General features: G+C 39.5%; 1 protein-coding gene across 1 annotated transcript in view; it reads right to left on the reverse strand.

Moving 5' to 3' along the window:
- Positions 1-4356: 4356 nt before the first annotated feature.
- Positions 4357-21525, reverse strand: part of LOC124430772 (glycosyltransferase-like protein gnt15) — an 89003-nt gene continuing 71834 nt past the window's right edge. Inside the window, exon 3 of the mRNA XM_046977779.1 lies at positions 4357-4567. Within this exon, the coding sequence (XP_046833735.1) occupies positions 4357-4567 (211 nt within the window). The remainder of the gene's footprint in view (positions 4568-21525) is intronic.

The following is a 21525-nucleotide window of genomic DNA, read 5'->3' on the forward strand; positions in this document are numbered from 1 at the left end:
TTGCGTACGTCGTACGTTCATTTTCAGTCATTAATATTTCAAATTAAAATAATACGTTAATTTCGAGATTTAGATTGCGACAGTGAATATGAATGTCGTTCCTATTATATTCGACGATGAGAAATTTGGAAAAATTATGAGCGTATTTAATGTAATGAATAAATGGTTGACGAGGTGTTGCTAAGAATTATCGAAACGAGGAAGATGCTTTTATATATGTCCATATAATTTTGATCTTTGCAATCGATACGATACGTCTATTTGTCAAAAACATAATTAAATGGATATCTCTCGAATAAAGGGATTTAAAGTAGCATATTTTTGAAAGAAATACATTTTTTAAGTTACACTGTATTCGATAATTCGTAATGAATTTCATCTATTTTTTATTGATCATTATTCCATTGAAACAGTCAATAGAATAGTTAGAAATCACTATGATATATAGATATTTTATTTCAGTATTTGTTAAAATGAAGCTAGAACAAAAAAAAAAAACATGGAAAAAAGAAAAAACTAAAGAAAAGAAAACTTCTATATTGTGCTTTAGATCTTTCTTTCATAAGTGTCAAGCTTCTCTTTCAAACATACTTAAAGATTGGATTTAATACAATGTATGTATTAAAACCGATCGACAAGGATCGTAAAATCACAGATACTTTATTTGTAATTCAACTTTTTGACCAAAATATTCAATAGAATTCTTTCATTCATGGTTTCCATTAAAATCTAGCTGAATCATTCTCTTTCAAAGTTTTCGAAGAGTAGCAAAGTTGCTTCCCGACGAATGTTGGCAATGTGGTGGCATTCTACGTGGGTAGTCAAGATAAAAGAGATGAAGGTAAAGAACGGAAAGATAAAGAAGAGAAGAAGAAAAGAGAAGGGAAGGGAGGATAAGAGACTCTACTACTACTACTATTACAAAGAAGAAGAAGAAGAAGAAGAAGAAGAAGAAGAAGAAGAAGAAGAAGAAGAAGAAGAAAAAGAAGAAGAAGAAGGAGGATGAAGATGAGGAGGAGAAGGAGGAGAAGAAAGAGAAGAAGGAGAGCTTGGCAGATGCGGCGGCACGGGCGTAAGAGCGGGGCCATTACGCGCGAGTGCGTGAGGTAAAGAGGTTTACTACACCTGTGGCCTGTGGGCTTGGCTAGCAGCCGAGGTGAGCAGCCGAGGCAAGCAACCGAGAGCAGCGTGAGAGCGAAGGAGAGAAGGGAGGTCAGTCCGGGTTGACAGTCCGGGGTCAGACAGCGAGCAAGCGTCCGTTCGGTTGCCTCCGATTGGCCGCCGGGAAATTCATAATACGTTTTTCATAGATGCGCGAGTGTATCCTCCTTCTCTCTCTCTTTCTCTCTCTCTCTCTTTTCCTTGGTTGCGCCTCTATAGGTACTCGGCCTCGAGTCGAACGTCTCTCGCGTGACGTTTACGAGCGCTTGACCCTGCGCTCACGTATATATACGGTGTGCGAGCTCGGGACACACGCGGTACCTTCCTGTTAGGTTGGACGTGGAACGAGATGAAGAAAGGGACGAGTCTCTCTTTCTCTCTCTTTCTCTCTCTTTCTCTTTCTATCTCTTTCTCCCTCTTTCTCTCATCTCGTCTGCATCGACTACTACGCTAATTGGCTACGTCGAAGAAACGATCATTCCACCGACGAGGACAAGACTTTGGTGATGTCTTGCAAAAGCGAAACTTCCTACACCTAGAGAAACGTTTTCCGGGGATTCCCGCCGATGATCATTTCCCGATTTTACGTACTACGTCCTTTAATTTTATTTCTTTTTTCTTTTCTCTCTCTTCCTCTCTCTTCCTCTCTCTTCTTTTTCTTCTTTTTTCTTTTATTTTTTATGCTCTATCGCAAGAATAAGTTTCTTCCTTCTTTCTTTCTTTCTTTTTTCTCCCCTTTTTTTTTCTTTCTTTTTTTTTTACGACATCAGTTTATCATCGAACGTCAAAAGGGGATTTGTTTTTTTGCAAGTTTATTTTTGTGAAAAAAATTTTATTTTACAGAATGTGCGCCAGGAAGGTGTAACAATCGATCGATTAACATTGAGGAGTTAATTCAAAAGATAAAGAGAGAGAGAGAGAGAGAGAGGGGATGGGGGAAGGAGATCGGACGGAGGTCATTTAAATGAAAGGTCATTCACGAATCCGTTGTTATTTCACATAGCCTTTTGAGCAGCTTCTTGATATTCGAGTAGGCGTGAACAAATGACTTCTGATCCTCATTCATTCGTGAATTTCGTATAAAATTTCCATCGGTCTTTTTCAATCGACCAATTGTGTCATAATATCAAGAAATAGAGAAAGAGAGAGAGAGAGAGAGAGAGAGAGAGAGAGAGAGAGAGAGAGAGAGAGAGAGAAAAGGAAGAAAATAAGGCATGAGTTATAAGACTTATATGTCGGTTTTAAAGCGACGTTGTTCAATAAAAAGTAGACGCCAAAATGATTATAAACCTATTATTCATCGCCTTGAAGAACCCGGTTGCGGTGTTGATACTCGTGCGATTTGCTAAATTTTATAGACGATATTTGCATGGGCCGTATAAAATATCTACGATGGCCATCATTATGTTGTAGACAAAAATAATACACTCGTACACGAGCGAACTGATTGCGGTCTTGAAAATAAAAAAAGAAAAAAAAAAGAGAAGAAAAGAGAAGAAAGAAAAAAGAAGAAAGAAATAAGAAGGAGTTTTTTAACTTCTTTCCGCGATAAAAATGATCCAGACAAGCTGACAATAAGAGTTGCTTTTGCAAATATATCTACGCGTACATGTTTCTTTTTATTTTATATAATAAAAAATAAAGGAACGTTGATGTTTAAGACACGTACAATATCGATTAATAGAAAAATGTTCAAATTTTAAAGATTTTACGAATATACAAGGGTAATGGTTTAGGATACAAGTCAGTTTCCTATGTCACCGATGAATATTAAGGAGAAATAGGAGAATGAAAATAAGAAGTAAAATGAAGAAGAAGAAGAAAGAGAAAGAGAAGAAGAAGAGAAGAAAAAGAAGAAAAGGAAGAGGAAGAGAAAGAGAGGTAGAAAGAGGATGAGAACGCAAAGCTAAGGCGCGTCCTTTCGTCTAAGGTAACTTATTCTCTGTCTTTGTGGACGCCCTTTTTTGCGCACGGCCTTGCGGCCAGGAGATGGGGTTAAGTGGGTGCGACCCCGGGACGCTAAATAATATCGAGCTGTGCCATCTACCGAGTACCTACCGCGCCCGCCATCTTGAAATATTACGCCGCTCGCTTTATTATTCGCACGAGGTATACGCACGGGTTATAAGCAAAAGGTTTTCTCAAGGAATTTACTTTATGCATTACTTTCTTTACCGATCTCGATTATTCTACAGTTTAGTAAGGATCTTTGTAAAAGTCATTCCTGTTCGAGAAAACACGAAAAACTCGCCTGACACTTACGAAGGGTAGTTATTAAAACACGACGTTTTAAACGATCGAGTCGTACTCTGCTCACGGATTTCTTAAGTTTCTCGAGCAACAGAATTCAAGAGCAAATATGGGCGCGATTCGTCGTTCATTTTCGACATCGTGACACAAAAAGCACTCTGCATTCATGGTCTCTACGTTCTTCTCTCTCTCTCTCTCTCTCTCTCTCTCTCTCTCTCTCTCTCTCTCTCTCTCGTCGTTCGTCTCGTTAGTATATATGCTCGCACTCTTAAGATTGACATTTGAATTTCAATGAGCCATGTTTGAGTGTCCCGGACTTGTCGTTTCTTTTTCTTTTTTCTTTTCTTTACAGCAACCGGAGGAAGGCGTAAGAGGAATGTCTACGAAGACTTTACTTTTACGGCCATTAGTCGCCGTCTTTCGTTCTTGTGAATTTCAGATGAACCGAAAATTAGTGGTAATTCCGTCGAATCCACCTAAATGGAGATTTCTTTTTTATTTTCTTTTTGTTAACGACGTCGAAGAATCAGGTAGGTTGACCATATTGTCACCGAAGAAACGACTATGGGTGTTAATCGCGCTAAATGGTAAAGCTAGTAGTTTGTGCCTCCATTTCTTTTAGATTCCTAGTTTTCTTCTGTAGTTTTCTATACATTGACAATCCTAGCTGTGATTTCGCCCGACCTTGTCTTTTTCATCTGTTATCAGAGAACAACCTATTATTATCTCTACGCAAAGATTTTTGTTTTTTCTTCAAAATAGTACCTACGTCTCATAAGATATATATATTTTCTATTTCGATGATCGAGAAAAAAAATTATATTGCTTAACATATATTTCATTAGGATTATTACAATATATTTATACGCAAAAATAAAAACATTTTACCCCGATCATTGGAATATGCTCATCAAGCTTAAAGTTTCGTGATCGTTTAGAATCATTTTAATCACGTTGTTGTCTTAATGCTTTTGAGCTTTGATTAACGTCGGGGTTGCGATTATTAACACGGATTTGAAGGATTTTCAACTCCTCTCGTTTCTCTCTCAATTCTTGTTGCGCTGCCACCAAACGTTGCCATTCTTTTTCGATCTTGATTTCTAATTTACGTTCTAAATCTTTGGTTCGTTGCTTTCTCTCGGACATGATTCGGGCACTGTTTTGGTTATAAGAAAAATATCAATGATACTTATTCTCGAGTTGGTCCTCTATAATAAAATTAAACTCACTTACAATTTCTCGTTATGATTTCTCGTATAAACGAAGTAGATCGATAAGAACGTACGCGCGTGTCGCCTGTTAAATGATCAGTGAAAGACAGAGCCAACCATAAACAATAAGATTCTGACAGCTCGAAATAATTCGATATCGATTGGATTCGACACCTATATCCAATTTGTATCGTGTATCGATTAATATCGTGGTAGTCGTGTATGAACGATGGTATTCGCGATCAAGACCGATAACAAAAAAGGATCTCAAATGATATATCAATCAGAAAACAAAACAGTAATGTTTCAATTATATCTTATACCATTTAAAAGAGTAATTAATAATATAAAAGTCTTATCTTATGTGTTTCTGATTTCTCTAAAACTCTTTTTTTTGTACTTCTTTTTTCTTTTCTTCGAATTAATATGTGTCAAGCATACGCATTAGTTTTGTATCATTGAATGAGTAATTCTTATATATTTGTTAATTTTATCACGAAAGCGGACTTAAAGATTTTTATCAAGGAAACGATTTATTTAACTTTTAACTGCTAAGGCAAGAATCATGAAGAAAATCTCCGACATTATTAGATATAATCTTAAATGAATCCCGATCCGCGAAAAGGTGTCTAGTTACTTCGACAATATGGAGGAGTTCAATACCGCAACAAGAATAGTTATAGAACAAATTTTACATAAGACGATTTACGTAACATAATTAATTATTGGGTTCGATCACCATCGTAAATAACTTAAAGATAATAAGACAAAATTTTTAATATAGAAATACGTCATATAAAATGAAGAATTTTTGAAAAAAGATCGAATATATTCATAGAAAAAGCCATGGGAAATGAGAGTCTCTTAAGTTTGAGAATTTCAATCGGTGGGGATGACTCGACTGGTACATTTCTCTCTCTCTTTCTCTCTCTCTCTCTCTCTCTTTATTTCGCTTTCTCTGTTCATCCCCGCGGTGCACGGTCCGTGAATAAGATAGCGATATCGTAAATTCTAGCAATTATCCTTAATTAATAAGTATCCAGTTAACCGGAGGGGGTGCGCCCTCTTGTGGGAGGCCGGTCGCAAGAGCTATTTTTCTTCTCTCTTTCCCTCTCTCTCTCTCTCTCTCTCTCTCTCTCCTTCCCTCTCTCGCGTTCGTGTATATCCTACGACCGCCGGCGCGTCACGAATTTAATGCTACCCGTTGGAAATTTAGGTGAGGAGCCTCAGTCTCCGACTTCGCGTAACCGTAAAGCACCAACTTTATTGGCCGAGCGGCGAAACTGCGCGATTCGACTGGCACTTTCATTACCGTCTTTCTAATTGCCCGCCATTTAGGTAAACGTATATACGCATACGGTAATCCGGGTATTTGGCGTTATTTCGTCCGTTCGTTCATTTGTTCGTTTGTTTCGCTCGCGATCTCGTGTCATCGTGAAAAAAAGAGAGAGAGAAAAGAGAGATAGACAGATAGAGAAAGAGAGAGAGAGAGAGAGAGAGAGAGAGAGAGAGAGAGAGAGAAATACTCTATCGAACGTCGCCGATTGCGACCGCAAGAATTTAAACGAAAAAAAAAATTTCAATTTAAAGACGATGTAGATGATGATCTTTCATTACGAGTTTTCATTGCATTTATTTTACGTATTTATCATCCATCCTATGTGATATTTTCTATTTAAAGTCATTTTTTCTCTATTATAATTTTTTTTATTTTACGAATATATATATATATATATATATATATATATATATATACCATATGTATATATAGAGAGAGAGAGATAGAGAGACAGTTAGAAAACAAACATGAGGATAGACAGAGGGATAAACAGACGAAAAAAGCAAACAGAGTCTTATAGCAAATAGAAGTGCTTCTAAAGTTCTAGCCATACAGTTAGGCTACACCTGTGATTCTTTTTTATTTCTGTTTTTTTTTCAGCTCCTTCTCCACCTCCCTCTTTCTCTCTCCCTACCACCCTTCTATCACCCACTCTTCCTTAAGGGTATCACTTGTTGATCGATTCTAGCCGTGGGTGGTCTCAGGCCTCTAGTCGTAACTTTACCCTCGTTCCAACCTACTCGGTGTCCAAAAATTATTGGAACGAGTTTGAACCGTTCTTCAAATTTTGCCGAAGACTTATTTGTTTCTATCGCTTTCGCAGTACATGCATAATGTAGATATATTACGGAGATAGAGAAAGAGAGAACGAGAGAGAAAGAGAAAAAGAAAGATCAGTTAGATTTACGAGACGAGAAATTGTTCCTGGTAACACAGAATTTCCTCCTCGCTATTTCCGTAAACACGCTTGTCGGTGCAACGATGATTTATTATACATGATAATTAGGAAAAATGTAAAGCGGTTTAGCAGTCCTCCTTTACTTTTCTAAGGTAATTCTTTGTTCACGATGTTGATAAAAGAATTCGTTTTCTTTTCTTTTTCTTATCCTTTCTTAACCTTTTTTTATCCTTTCTTTTTCGAATTACAGCTAGTCGAAGAACTGTTGTTTCCCGTTATATATCGTTAATAAATCGTAAAGTGTAATAAGATATAAGGGTTGTAAAAGTGATGAAGAGAAATAACGTAAAGGAGCGATGATTGATGATGGATCTTGGATCGAGATCAAATCTGATTTTTAATTCAAAAGAAAAATTCTCAAATGATCGTAATGAATAAATATATATCTAACGTTCTTATCCATAATATATATATATATATATATATATATATATATAATCTGTATAAATAAAATAATTTGAAAAATATTAACAACCAGTTGACAGTTTATCATTCAGTTTATTATGTGAAAAGAGAGGATAATAAAATATAGATATGTTCGTTCCCTTCTCTCGAAATATCATAGATGAAAATATAACGAGTTCTTATGAGGAGTATTATAAATTAGGGTCGCCATAGTGCAGCCGGTCGTATCGCTGAAGCGTTATTGTGGACCATTCCTACAGTCTCTCTCTCTCTCTCTCTCTCTCTCTTTGTACGTGCGTGTGTGTGTGTGTATATGTGTAGGAGCGTGAGACAAGATATACTCGCTGCTTTATCGGGTTTAGATCACCCGTAATGTCCCGGTATGACGTATGCGACTCATTAATTCGCATTTGCGACAGAGACACGGGCAAGCGTACACAAAACGTGCGCATAATCCTCATTGTCGCTTTTGAGGTCTTACTTTCAGATCTTCCCGTAGATCTAATAACTCGTTTCATCCTCCCATAGGTATCCGTTTTACCTGAACCTGACCTAGACTACGGACGATTTATTTCGAGAATTACAAAGGAGATAGTGCAGGATGATAGTTAATCCAATAGTTTACAATTCTTAAATTAAAAAAAAAAAAAAAACGATCGAGTTTAATCGTTGACTCTAGATTCGAGTTTTACATTCATTATCCTTATATTCGTGTAATAGATATACGTCGTTGCTAAATGAGTCAAAGTGTTAGATAAATTGTAAAATAAAAGAAATACATAGAAAGGAAAAGAGAAGGAGAAAGAAAGAAGGAGAGGAATGTGATAGGAAAGAGTACGTATGACATACAACAAGTGTACGACAGTGCACCAGTCGTAATATAACCAACGTTATGTATTCTCGAGTCAGGGATACGTGCCGCTTGTAAGATTCTCGTCTCTACGGACATGTAGTACGAGCTGTTAGAGCTTTCATGGGGGTGGTCCATGCTTCTCGCACCGTCGAGGAAACCAGCAGCTAATCACGTTACCCGTTATACGCATCGCCAACATCTCTTTAGTACTCGTCGTCGTCGTTGTCATAGTCGTCGTAGTCGTCATTATCGTCGTTGTTGTCGTGGTATAGACATAGAGTCAGCAATACGCCGTCAAATGTATTAAACGTGGAACTGCGAAGAGTTGGGTTAGGTAGGTACTCATAGGATTTTGCTTGGGATTATCTACTCCTTATCGAATTTCGACGAAGTCGTTCGAATATTGCAACAGCGAGTAATGGGAAAAGAGATGATAACAGGAATTGGAAAATTAGAAGGAAAAGGGAGAATGCGTTACGGTCACACGGAACGTTCACCCGTGAATCTCTCGTTTCGTGCGAAGCACATAGAGTTGTATTACACATAAATAATACAACAGGCGGAAATCTAACGGTCCTCTTACCCCCACGAGCAATACTCGCGGAAATCTTAATTCTTCGGGAAGGGGAAGAAGGCGTGGGGTAGAAAAAGAGACGGCACAAGGTTCGTTCGGATTCATTCGTTCGTACGTTCGTACGTTGTATCAGGATAATGCAGATAAATCGTAATCCCGGTGGCACGGAAGGCGCGCCGATTAATTTCGAGATGAGCCCCACGTCAAAATACAGCAAAATCACACGAAGTTCCCCGTGATCCCCTCCGCTCTCCTTCTTCCGCTAAGGATAATCCTGACTAATAACTGTCGCAAACTACGGACATGCGGTGTTACGCGTGGTATGTACCTACCTACCTACCTACGTATGTATACATACGTACATACGTTCGAATAATCTCATCGAAGACACGCTCGTTCGGTCCGTACGAGTACAACAGGTGCGTCTTCTTTAGCCTTTAGTCCTATACTTAGATGAAGTATATCTTCGTAGATCGGTGAGAGATTACGGTAAACGATACCGAACGCGTTTTTCGTTCATCGTGGGAGAGCTTAGAGTTAGACACTTGGATCGTAACGTCTTTCCCTTCTATTTCTCGAACGTTGGAAAAGTTCGGCGAGTCACGTTGCAAAAGAAAGAAAAGCCTCCGGAGGGAGAGAGAGAGAGAGAGATAAAGCAAGGATCGTGCGAATTGCGCTGCGAGAGAACGTCGAGTCGGAGCGATTTCAACGCCGAACCTAGAATCACGGTGCCGTTCTAAATCCAAGATGGGCTACTTAGCGGGAGCAAGAGGTGTCGGCCAGCCGCGAGTCGCTCGTTCACCGAGCTATTTTCCTTGGCTACGTGACCGATCGTGCTAGTAGTTCGAATCGTCGTTGGAACGACATTATTACGTTGATCCTCGCGAGAGTACAGTCGGTGTATAAAGGAAAACTCAATGCATTCGCATGGAATAGCGTTTCGTTTTTAGACGTTATTCGATTTGTTTTCTTCTACGATCGAGGAACGTCCACTTTACGAGTTAACGAGAAATATGTCGAGAAAGAAGAAGAAGAGGAAGAAGAAGTGGAAGAAGAAGAAGAATATGATGATGATGACGATGAAGAGGAAAAAAGAAAAATAGAAAAATAATAAAAAAATAGGAGAGACGAGATGAAAATTAATGCCCAGAATTACATAGAACGTGTCACGTCGATGAAATGTAGATTCACCTGTGGATGGATAGATGGATGGATGGATGGATGGATGGTTGGATGGATTGCGTAAAGCACGGTTTGTTTAGAAGGTAAAGTCCGTTAATGAGAGTTACCGCAGAAACGGTGGCGTAAGAAATGCCGTGACCATCGTTAAAAGGATTGTGTAGCTGTCTTCTACTCGATTACATAGAGAACTCCAAGTTCTTGTCAAGTCCGTGTTACCTTCGGATGAGATGCACGCGATCGAAAGTACGTATTTGTAATAGCGTTTTAACGTAATCCTGCCAACGTAATTCATCTTTGGGACCTTCGAAACTGTGTAATTTTTTGCAAAGATATTTTTTTCCTTTCTGCCTTTTTTTCTTCTTTTAAGATCCTCCTCTTCCTCTCTCTCTCTCTCTCTATCTCTCTGTTTTTATCAATCGTTGGAAAGGAGAAAAAAAGAACAAACAAGAAGAACAATTCGAAAGAAGTGCCTCTTGAATCGAACGGAGTGTACGACGAAGGTGTCGGAGAGAAGATGATCCTCGTTAACTGGCGTGATTCCTCGAGAGAAGCATGACGCCATCTTGTTACGTGATCGTCGTTTGTCTCTGACGTATATGATCGAGGCAACCTGCCGATCACCTTTCTGCACGTAATAGACAAGCGCGAGATATGCGGTGTGCGACCAGGAAAGGAATGAGGACGAAGGAACGTGCAGGATCTAGATCAGCATCTGGAAGATGAGAACTTGACCGAAACAAATCGATTTCGATCGTGATTCTATTCGAGGAGAGGAGATCTGAACGATCCTGCTGCAATTTGTCGATAGTTGTATCGATCTCTCTCACGATACATTTCAATGTTATATATCATGTATTATTCCTTTGCAATGGAATGCTACCTCTTTTAAAGGTTATTACATCGCGATAACTGGAATAACAATTTGAAATATCATCTAATAAAAATATGACTTTTCTAATTATCGATCGATAATTTAGGTATGTTTCTTATCTCCATTTGTACTTTTTGATATTTCAAATGAAGAAAACAAAGAAGACTGATACGATATACATATTAAATACATATGTACTCGTGTATTAGTATATACTTATGTACATAGAAACGAATAAAAAGAGAGAGATAGAAAAAGGAGGGGAGCGTCGTGCAAAGGAGTTAGTAGGGTGGGTGGGGATAAAGATGAAAGGAGAAGAGGAAGAAGAGGAAGAAGCAGAAAAGAGAGAGGAGGAGAAGGTGGCTGGTAAGGAAGAGGACAACGACGAGTCGGAGACTCTCATGGGCCACTTCCCATGTTAATATCCGGTTATGCGTAAGGTATGGAGGCGTACGGCCAGTTTGCATGGAAACTAAGGCATTACCGTCGTGGACCACCGGAGTCGAACCACTCGTCGAACGGCCCTGTTTGCCGACACCTTGGAGGACGACTCGGTGAATCCCTACTATCGCTTGCTTTTTCTCCCTCTTTTCTTCTCTCTCTCTCTCTCTCTCTTTTTCTCCGTCAGCTATACCTTCCAGATCTACCTCTCCTTCTCTCGAATTCTCTCCATTCTGATTCCAGACGTTCTCTCATCCGGCGCGGATCTTCGGATTACGCCGAAGTATCAACTCGGCAAATCGGCCCGTTTCTTAGACGCAACAGGGGCGGCGGCAATGTTCAAAAGATCATGCGTCATTAGAGATTAGATATTGTAGGGAGTGTTTCCTGCGGTTTCAGGAACGTACGACTTTTTTTTCCTTTTCTTCCTTCTCTTTTTCTTTCGAAGGATTAAAAAGGAGAAGTAGCTTCCTTGTACGTGCGTCCAGAAATGGCGAAACGCTCTTCGATACTTCTCTCTTTCTCTCTTGCTCTCTCTCTCTCTCTCTCTCTCTCTCTCTTTCTCTTTCTCTATACGGCCCTTAGGGAAGATATAGAGGCTTTAACGAGTACGTTAAGAAATTTTCTCGCGGTCGAATATCGGATGAGTGGCGCGTTTCGAATATTTTCAAGGATTAAAATCGGAGAAACTATAATCGGTATGAGTACTCGTGACGGCTCGTATCCCTTTTTTCTTTTCAAAATGGTAATTTAATGGAAAGGCAGATCGGCTATTGATTTTTAAGCTATTCAAACGATCGGTTTATACGACGATTTCACGTGTCGAATTCGAGACGATAAAGTTTCGAGATATTCGCTCTTTTTTCTTTTTTATCCCGTCGATGCGTCAACCGTTGAGAACCGATTTTTAACATATTTTATATCTTTCGATGTTTTCTCTAAAATTGACAACGATTGAATCGATACGGCCCTGTCGCTTGATATCTATGCGTTCCCGCGTCTGTCTCGTTGTATCTAAAACTCGGCAGCGCCCACACTCCAGGTTCCTAGGCTTAAAGAGGTTCAAAGTTCCCTTCCACGCCGTTTACGCCTTATTTATTCTCGTAATTTACTCCCACGCGGCTTTTGCGCGCCGGTAATTTACTTTACGACGATCATATCTGAAAGTGGTCGAAGCGGTGCCTCTGCCCTGCTCTCTCTTTCTTTCTCTCCCTCCCTCCCTCCTTCTCCCTTTCTCTCTCTCTCTCTCTCTTTTTCGATCTTTTTCATGGGACACGGACTAACCCCATGAGAGTTCACGCTCCTTTCCGGGACCGAACACGTCGTTCTATAGTTGAAAAAGGAAAGATAAAGGAGGGAGTTCTCTTCTTTTTCAGGATTACGAGCGCTTTTATGGACTGTCAACGTGCGATATAAAAATGTTAACCTTTCGTAGAGATTTTCAAAAGGGGAGAAACCAATCGCAAAGATTTCGTGAGCCACGCATGGTTTTAATTCAAGATGATCATGACCGAGACGTTCACTGATATCGTTAGACGTTCACTCTCGTTATCGATGATAATATTAAAGGAATATCTTGTCAATGAAAAATATTCATATATTTACGTAGAAAATAAGTGGCGATACGTTTTGAATCGATCCGTTCGAGTTCTTTCACCGAGAATACGTCGACATATATATGTAACATAAGGGATGACATGAGTAACGCGTTAACGCGTGCGAAACGAATTATATATCTTTTTATATGTCATGTCTATATGTATAAACGTATGTATATATTATGTACGTGGGCGGCGTGCAAATTTGCAACTCGACGTTGTCGCCTTTGGTACTGACGTAGTATGCCGAGCCCCACTTTGCACCTCGATGCCGATGTAAACGGCGTCCACTGTCGGCTAACGTCCACCTTGCTTATTTATTCCAATACGCGAAACGTTGCCTTTATGGCGGAAAATTAGCGAGGGTTACCGCGTTGAACACCGAGAGTCACTTAGAAAGACTGTATCTCGTATTTCTTTATTGGCCGAAGAGACACGCCCTCCTTAGCGCCCTTTAACACCTCTCGATCTCTTTTAAAGAGCGCTTTTCAAAGCTACTACCGTGCTACACCCTTTCAACTTGCGACGACAAGGGGAAAAAAAAGAGAAAGAGAAAAAGAAAAGAAACGAAAAGGAAAGAAGAGAGAGAGAGAGAGAGAGAGAGAGAGAGAGAGAAAGAAAAACGAAATGAATGAACAAACAGAAAGAGTTTACTTATTTTAACTCGGAAACGACATTCCGTCCTTTTATTTTTCTCTCTCGCGCGGTTTATCGTTCCACTTTACTCGTATTTTCTTCTCTCCCTCTCTCTCTCTCTCTCTCTCTTTCTCTCTCTTTCTTGTTGTCTCAGAGATCCTTAAGACGCGTTAAAAGTATACGCTTAACGCAGCTTTAGACAATGTTGGAATTTCAACGAGCCTTGACAATTAATTCCACGATCGCGCGGAATTCTCGGTGGATCGCCTCGAGTGCCTCTTTAAAGCGGTTTCTATTTAAATTATGCCTCCTTTATGGTCGGGATCTTCGAAGATTTATCAGTTTTTCTTCCTATTTATTCTTCTTAATACCTGCACCTTGACGTTTCGCAAATCGTTGGAATCCTTGCGTCTTAATTATCGGTCCGATCGTCATTATTCGAGAGTTTAGATCGAAGCTTCGTTTCTCTCTCTATCTCTCTCTTATTTTTTCGTTTTTTCTTTTCACCAGAAGTTTCTCAACTAGCTTGAAAATTTGTCAAAGATTTACTTTCGAATACGAGCGTAAGGGAGAAGAGTCGCGAGTTACTCTTAGTGTAAACGGATATATATGTATGCGTGTATACACGTATATATATATATATATATATATATATATATATAAGTAAGTATCTATGTGTATGGCACGTATCCCCGTTAAGTTACAGCGACTGGTGCTTAACCTTTGACATGGAGTACAATGCCTGGACGGTATTCCGTAATTGTTATTTTAATAAGCTAATTTTCGCGGTGTGAAATGGGGGTGGGTGAACAGCAGCGACCTCGTCGACGGTCACGTCAAAGATTACTTTCGTCGAGTCAGTCGACGATTTAGCTCGTAATAAAACGCACAGTTGTATCGTATACTTTTGCATGTCATTCGTAAATTCGAATGAGAGAGAGATAGAGAGAGAGAAAGAGAAATGGTAACTCTCATTTCGATCGTCGAGCAAAACATGCCGGAGAACTCGATCGTCGTTTTACATGAATTTCAATCGTTTGTTATAACCCCTACTTCTCTGCTTCTCTTCTCCCTTTCTCTCGATTCTCCTCCCTTCCCTATAAAAGTACCTTATTGTCACGTGCTTGAAAATGTTAAAGAATGTCGTCGTCGTTTTATATGGCAATGCCCCCAGCGCCATTTTCTTTCACGAAGAAGAGAATCCGAGCCAGTAAGTACTTACTTACTTACTCACTTACTTAGAGCGATTCTAAGAAAGGGGACTGACCGACTGGCTGGTTGATAATTACGATTATGGAAAGTTTTCCGACGCGTTAACTTCGATCGCTCCTTCCATCGATCGACCTTAGAAACGTTTCGAGGCGAGCCTCGTAAGACGTTATAGGAAAGAATTCGAGTTGAACGATACGATTGTTTTATCGTTTATAGCGATCCCATAGAAAGAGAGACCGAGAGATATAGTAACGTGTCACGTTACCGGTATGAGTTTCAACGGGACGGGACGTTCACTCGCATCACAAACGGCTTATGGGATTTTCCCGCGTAACTTATTTACGATGACAAAAAAATCTCTCAGCTTCTCTCTCTCTCTCTCTCTCTCTCTCTCTCTCTTTTCTCTCTATATACCACGGCTATATGTACGTTGAAATCCGCTATTCTTCAATTACGAGAGCCTTCCCAGCGCGCCTTCGTTTCTTTTACTCGTGTGCGTATGTATCTGCGTGTATGCGTGCGCGCGTATTTGTGTGCTCATAGCTTGCGTGCGCGGGCGCAGAGAGCCGAGGTTACAACCGCGGGTCAAAGGTCGGGTACCGCGGAAGAAAGAGAGAGAAAGAGTTAGATAGATAGATAGAGATAGATAGATAGATAGAGAGAGAGAGAGAGAGAGAGAGAGAGAGAGAGAGAGAGAGAGTGAAAGAGTAAGAGAGAGAAGAAGAAAAAGGGCTAGAGGAGAATAGGCGTGGCTCGTATTTGAAGTAGAATCGGCCCTCAACCTCTCCACCTCTCCTCTCCTCCTCCTCCTTTTTCTCTTTCTCCTCCTCTTCTTCTTCTTCTTCTTCTTCTTCTTCTTCGTCTTTTTCCCTAGAGAAAGATTCTCAGCGATACGTCTCGCGGAATCTCGCGAATTGAAAAGAAATTTTCTCTATCATCCTAAGTACACGCCATTCTCATGTCGATAGGGTTGCATTTTACTTCCCTTCGTCTTTCTCATTTCTATTACATCTATGCTTACCTCCTTACTTCCCAACTAATTTACCAGGATGTATCCAGACGCGAATGATTCGTAATTAATCGTAATTCGCCAATTAATAATCGGCACTTGAGGATTCGTTTAAAGGGTACAAAAGGAGATCGGTTAATGAGCGATACTTATCGAGAATGAAAGACTGCGTTCCTAAAGGGGGAGTTGTTTTTCGAAAAGAAAAGAAAATCGTTAACCCTCGGGTGAGACTATTAAACGTAAAAGACCGATTACGCTCGTACTTGTAATTAGCGTGATTAATCGTGCGTAAGTGCCTTACGCAACGAACAGTGAAATTTTCGATATTACATGTCGGACTCGTGCCCAAGAGAAAGATAAAGAGAGGAAGAGAGAGAGAAATTTATGACAAAAGTCTTTAAGAAGTCGATCATTTTGACGTACTCGCGAATTGTACCATCCGTACTATTATTCAATTTTATTTTAAAAGAATGGATCTCTCTTCTTTTTCTCTTTATTTTTCTTTTCTTTTTTTTCTTATTATTTTTCTTTTAGTTAAAAAAAAAAAAAAAAAAAAAAAAAAAAAAAAAAAAAAAAAAAGAAAAAAAGAAAAAAAATATACGATATCCTATGTATATAAATTTTAACGATTGATTACCTTATTGCGTATCGTGGATAGAAGGAAAACACGAGGGGATATAATTTATGAATGATTGTTTTTCATAATAGAAAGAAGTATAGAATATAAGGAGAATGTCCATCGGACGAGAAGAAATTGCGGTCTTACGAGAAGGGAAGGCTTGTCGAACGAAGTCGTAAAACAGGGACCAATTGACGGTCGATGCGCTAGGAATTTCGTAAGAGCGTTATCGCGCGTCGACACATTGAACGTACGATGTATCGACGTTAATCGACCTCTCCGACACGAAAACGACGAGACGCGATGCTTTCACGTTTCTCGCATCTCCAAGAGACGTTTTCTCGAGCGTATACGCATATGTACGTATGTACGTATATAAATATATTGTATGCATGCATGTATGTGTACGCACACGCGCTTGTATTATTATTATTATTGTTATTATTATTATTATTATTATTATTATTATTATTATTATTATTATTTTTGTTGTTATTATTATTATTATTATTTTCATCATCATCATCATCATCATCATCATCATCATTACCATTATTATTATTAACGTTTATACGCGATCTCGCGTCGTATATTCTCGATCATCGACGATCTGAAAGATCGAAAAGGATCGATTTGACGAGCGCGCGAACTTTGATTTCACGCTCGCCTTTCTTAGTGACAACCGACCGACGGGCATCGCTAATTCGATATAGACGATGAATAAAAAAGAAAGTCGGCATCTTCTAATCGAGAATCGATTGAATTCTTTCATCGATAGTGTATATAATATAACGCTGTATTCTGTAAAGTACCATTGTATTCTCATCTCTTTAGAACATTCTTTTGTCCTTTTATAAAATGGGAACGAGCGCTGTATTCGTATGTATCTATAATAATGTTTATCTCTGTGTGCGTACACGTCTCCAATAATTGGGTAGTCATCGAATAATGAAACTAAAGAGTCATTCTTTTCGCTGACGAATCAATTATGTAATTTTGTTTCTATTTTCGAAGATAACGATGCACGAGGAATGGGTGGATCCAAAGATAGGCACCCTTAGTTCACGTTAAGATTACATTCTGTTACATCCTCGTCGAAATTTCACATAGATACGTACGTACATACGTACCTACGTATGCACGTATGTATGTATTTCTCGTCGATTATATCGTATTAGACGCGAACGTAATTCCCAGCTGACAGAAAATACATATACCTGCCTATCTATCGTTTACCGTTCGACGCGCGTTGAACGGCAAGCGACAAACGAATTAGCGTTGCTCGCATTGTGGATGGGGTAATAGACGTTACGTGCAGCTGACATTTAAAGTCAGGACAAACGCTAACGCTGCACTGTTGTAATACTTCGATACACCGCGCTTGTTCAAAGTCTCGTTGGATCAGTCGATCCTCACGCTTATTTCGCACTAAGATGAGAAGAAAGAGAGGGAGAGAGAGAAAGAGAGAGAGTGAGAAAGGGAGGGAGGAAGAGAGAGAGAGAGAGAGAGAGAGAGAGAGAGAGAGAGAGAGAGAGAGAGAGAGTGGGAGATAGTGAGAAATAGGGAGAGAGAGAGAGAGATCGAACGTGTCTCATTAATGTCTCAGCTTTTTGTTTTACACGCTCGCAAGAGTTATTCGGATTGCGATTGCAAAAATAATCCTACCTTACGTCCTTAATCCACGATCGTGGATAGCACCGAGTCGACCTCGATGTCTCGATTATGAGACACAGAGAGAGAAAGAGAGACGAAGATCGTGCTTTCACGCAGAAATCGTTTTGTTTTACGCGTTCGAATCTTATGAAAGGCAGATTCGATCTTGGAATAATAGTAACGGGATTAAATCGCTACTACCATGAACTTTTCGTAAAGGTCGTCCGAGTCGCGAGTCAGTATCGAGGATGAAAAAAACAATGTGAGCCAAGTTAGAAAAGTATCTTTCATTCCTCGTTATTACGAGGAGCAATGCCTATTCATACGCTACTTTGCATACGTCCGTTAGGCGCGTGTCGCAAGAAAATAATACGATCTCGGTTTGCGAAATAGTGGCGAACGAACCAACAGACGACCTCGGTATTCTGATCCTTTATGAAATTGCAGATTATATTTCCAGGATCGCATAAACGGTCACTGCACGACGAAGGAAGGATTTTTTACATCGTAAATAATTGAAGTTTCTTTGATTACAACATAAACATATACTTATCTATTTACCTACCTATTTACCTACCTACCTACCTACCTACCTACCTACCTACCTACCTACCTACCTATCGAAGGTTCTAACGTTGTTTTGACAAAAAGTTTTAAAGAAATTTATCAATTTATAAGTGTTTAAAGATAGGTATATAGGTTTTTTCAGGGGCGTCGTCGTTCGAAACATTTGTCGAGTTCTACTACGAAGACGTGGACTGAGACGAGGACAACGGCGACGGCGACGACGACGGCGGCGGCGGCGGCGACGGCAGCGGCAGCTCGAGTGTGACCTTCGACCCCCTTCGAGGCAGGTGAGGCACAATTTTTAAAACGATCTTTTCCCCCTTGATGTACACACACGCGCCGAGATATCCACGACAGGCTGGAGGACAAGGGGAGGTGAGGCCAGAGGCAACGTTTGCCGATTGGTCGGCGCCGTCCTCTTCTTAGCCAGTGACGAGAATGGAGGCCATCCGGACTTACTCCCACCGCGCCTAGTTTTATTCTTACCTTACCTTTCCTATCCTACCCTATCCTACCTTATTCTATCCTCTCTTGTCCTTTCCCCATTGGTATCCTATCCACATTATTCGGACCTTCCAATGCACATTCTTCCTTCCGCTCTTCCTAGCAACCCTTTCTCCCTTTTCGTTCCACCTCCACTTCCATCTCTTTCTCCTTCTTTCGAAGTCGCTCTGAAAAATATTCGCCAGGTGTTATTCGACGTCTTGTACGCATGCTTTTGTGTCCCCCGATCGGAACTCGAGACCGAGAATGGATAATAACGACAGGAGGGATTAGCTTTAGCGAAGCGAAGAGGAGAGAACATACGTATCTCTCAAATGGATGGGCAGGAATTTGCTGATGACTCTGAGAGCGTATATATATATATATATACACACACACACACACATATATATATATATATATACTTACGTATCTACTTAGATATATACTTACGTATATACGTACGTACCAATGTAGTACGTACTTACGTAGGTACTTACATATCTACGTCCATCTGGCGCATTGGCGATCAGCGATATTCGGTACCCCGATATTAGCGCATTATCCGATGCTCGATGGGATTAGCGGCGCGTAGAAAATTTCAAGTTAGCGTCATGTGTGGTCCAGGCAGAAACAGATTAGCACGATCAATCTGCGCCGTCGATCCGACCTCCTTCGCGCTCCTCCCTTCTTCTTACCCCTCTTCTAGCTTGAATAGCGTCATGGCATCCTCCACCTTCTCTACTCTAATGTCTTCTCTTTTAACCCTTCGCCGATCCATCGAGTCTTATCCATCGTTACTATCCATCGAGACCATCCATCGACTCGATCGAGTCTCGAGTTCGAGTGTATAAGAGAAAGAAAGATGGATACATAGATAGATAGATAGATAGATAGACAGATAGAGAGAGAAAAAGAGAGAGAGAGAGAGAGAGAGAAAACTACGCACGTTTTCTCCTACGACGTTACGATGTCGTAATACCCGTGTGTAGGGAGTAATATCTCTATTAATAATGTAATTGCCGGGCGCCCGCAGGATCGTGAATGCTCGTACCTACGACCATTAGCGTCTCTCGTTCGAGCAAGACGCTGCCAAGGATGCGAACGAACATTTTCACTATTCAGAAGCGTGCGTACGCTTCCGAGTTTTGAGAAATAGAAGGAAAATCGAAGATCGACGCTCCGAAACGACATTCTTTCTTCGTACGAATTTGAAAGATCTTTTTTTTTTTTTTTTCTACGACGAGAAACGTCGAAAGAACAAGAGATGAAAAATTTATTCAAGAATGATATATACGAAATATTTAATCATGAATTATATGTCTATGAATCAAACGTTGTCTATTTTTCAAATCTTTCTTACGATAGAAACACTTTGGAAATCTTGAAATTTTTACAGAACACTTTGATCATTTTCTATGATAGGTAAATATTAATATTAATAATAATAATAATAATAATAATAATAATAGTAATAAATAAATAAATAAATTATACAAGTGAAATTATATAAGAGTTAAGAGAACAAAACGAACATATATATTCTCAGATTTTAATTATGTATAGACACACGTTTTGGCAAAAGCCGAATCTATAATACTTATATGATAATTTATATAAGTTCAAGTTTAGAGTAGATTTTTTTCTTTAGAAATTCATTGGACATCCTGAAAAAGAACTAATTCTATTTAAATATAAATAGATATCTACTAATCTTTAAAGTTTTTTTACTGAGGATATAGTTGCTTTCTTCAAGTATGGCTCCGCAACGCGACGCGATAGTACGTGTACGTTCCAATTCATAGAGAGTTAGTTCTTTGCGTTTTCGGTACGTTGTACTTTTCGTTCTCTGCTAATTGAAAGGACGTTTTTAGCGCTGCGGTATATAAAAGCTTCCCTTTTCTTGCGGCCCGACCACAAAGCGAACGAGCGAGCGAGCAACCGGCCTGATAATAATTACATTTGCACGGTAATGGACGAGCTTTACGTGTCCACTACGTCCGTTTGTCTTTTTTGTCAGTTAGAAGGAGAACGTACTTACACGATGAGGATAAAATGATGTTTTTCTTTTAGAAAATTGTCCCTTTCGAACGGCCCTCGAAGATTTACAAATATTAATATATCCCATTTATTTCATATATTAACGAAAAAGTTATATGAGTGGTCTTTATAAAAGTGATTAACAAAAACGATAAAATATCTTCGTTCTTTCGTTTTTAATATGCAAATATTACCAGCTGTTTTGTTTAATTTTTATATATATATATATATATATAAATATATATAAAAAATAAAAAAAATAAATAAAAAGAAAGTGATTGATCGAACGATCAATTTTTCTTGGTTTTTTTTTCTTGCAGGCTCATATCCTTATAGGTGACAGGTCGAAGATCGTTGCACCTGGCTGTGTTAAGGACGACGACGACGATGAAGAAGACGACGACGACGACGACGACGACGACGACGACGACGACGACGATGACGATGACGATGACGGTGGCCG

This window comes from Vespa crabro, chromosome 19 (assembly GCF_910589235.1).
Source record: "Vespa crabro chromosome 19, iyVesCrab1.2, whole genome shotgun sequence".
Classification (NCBI taxonomy): Eukaryota; Metazoa; Arthropoda; class Insecta; order Hymenoptera; family Vespidae; genus Vespa; species Vespa crabro.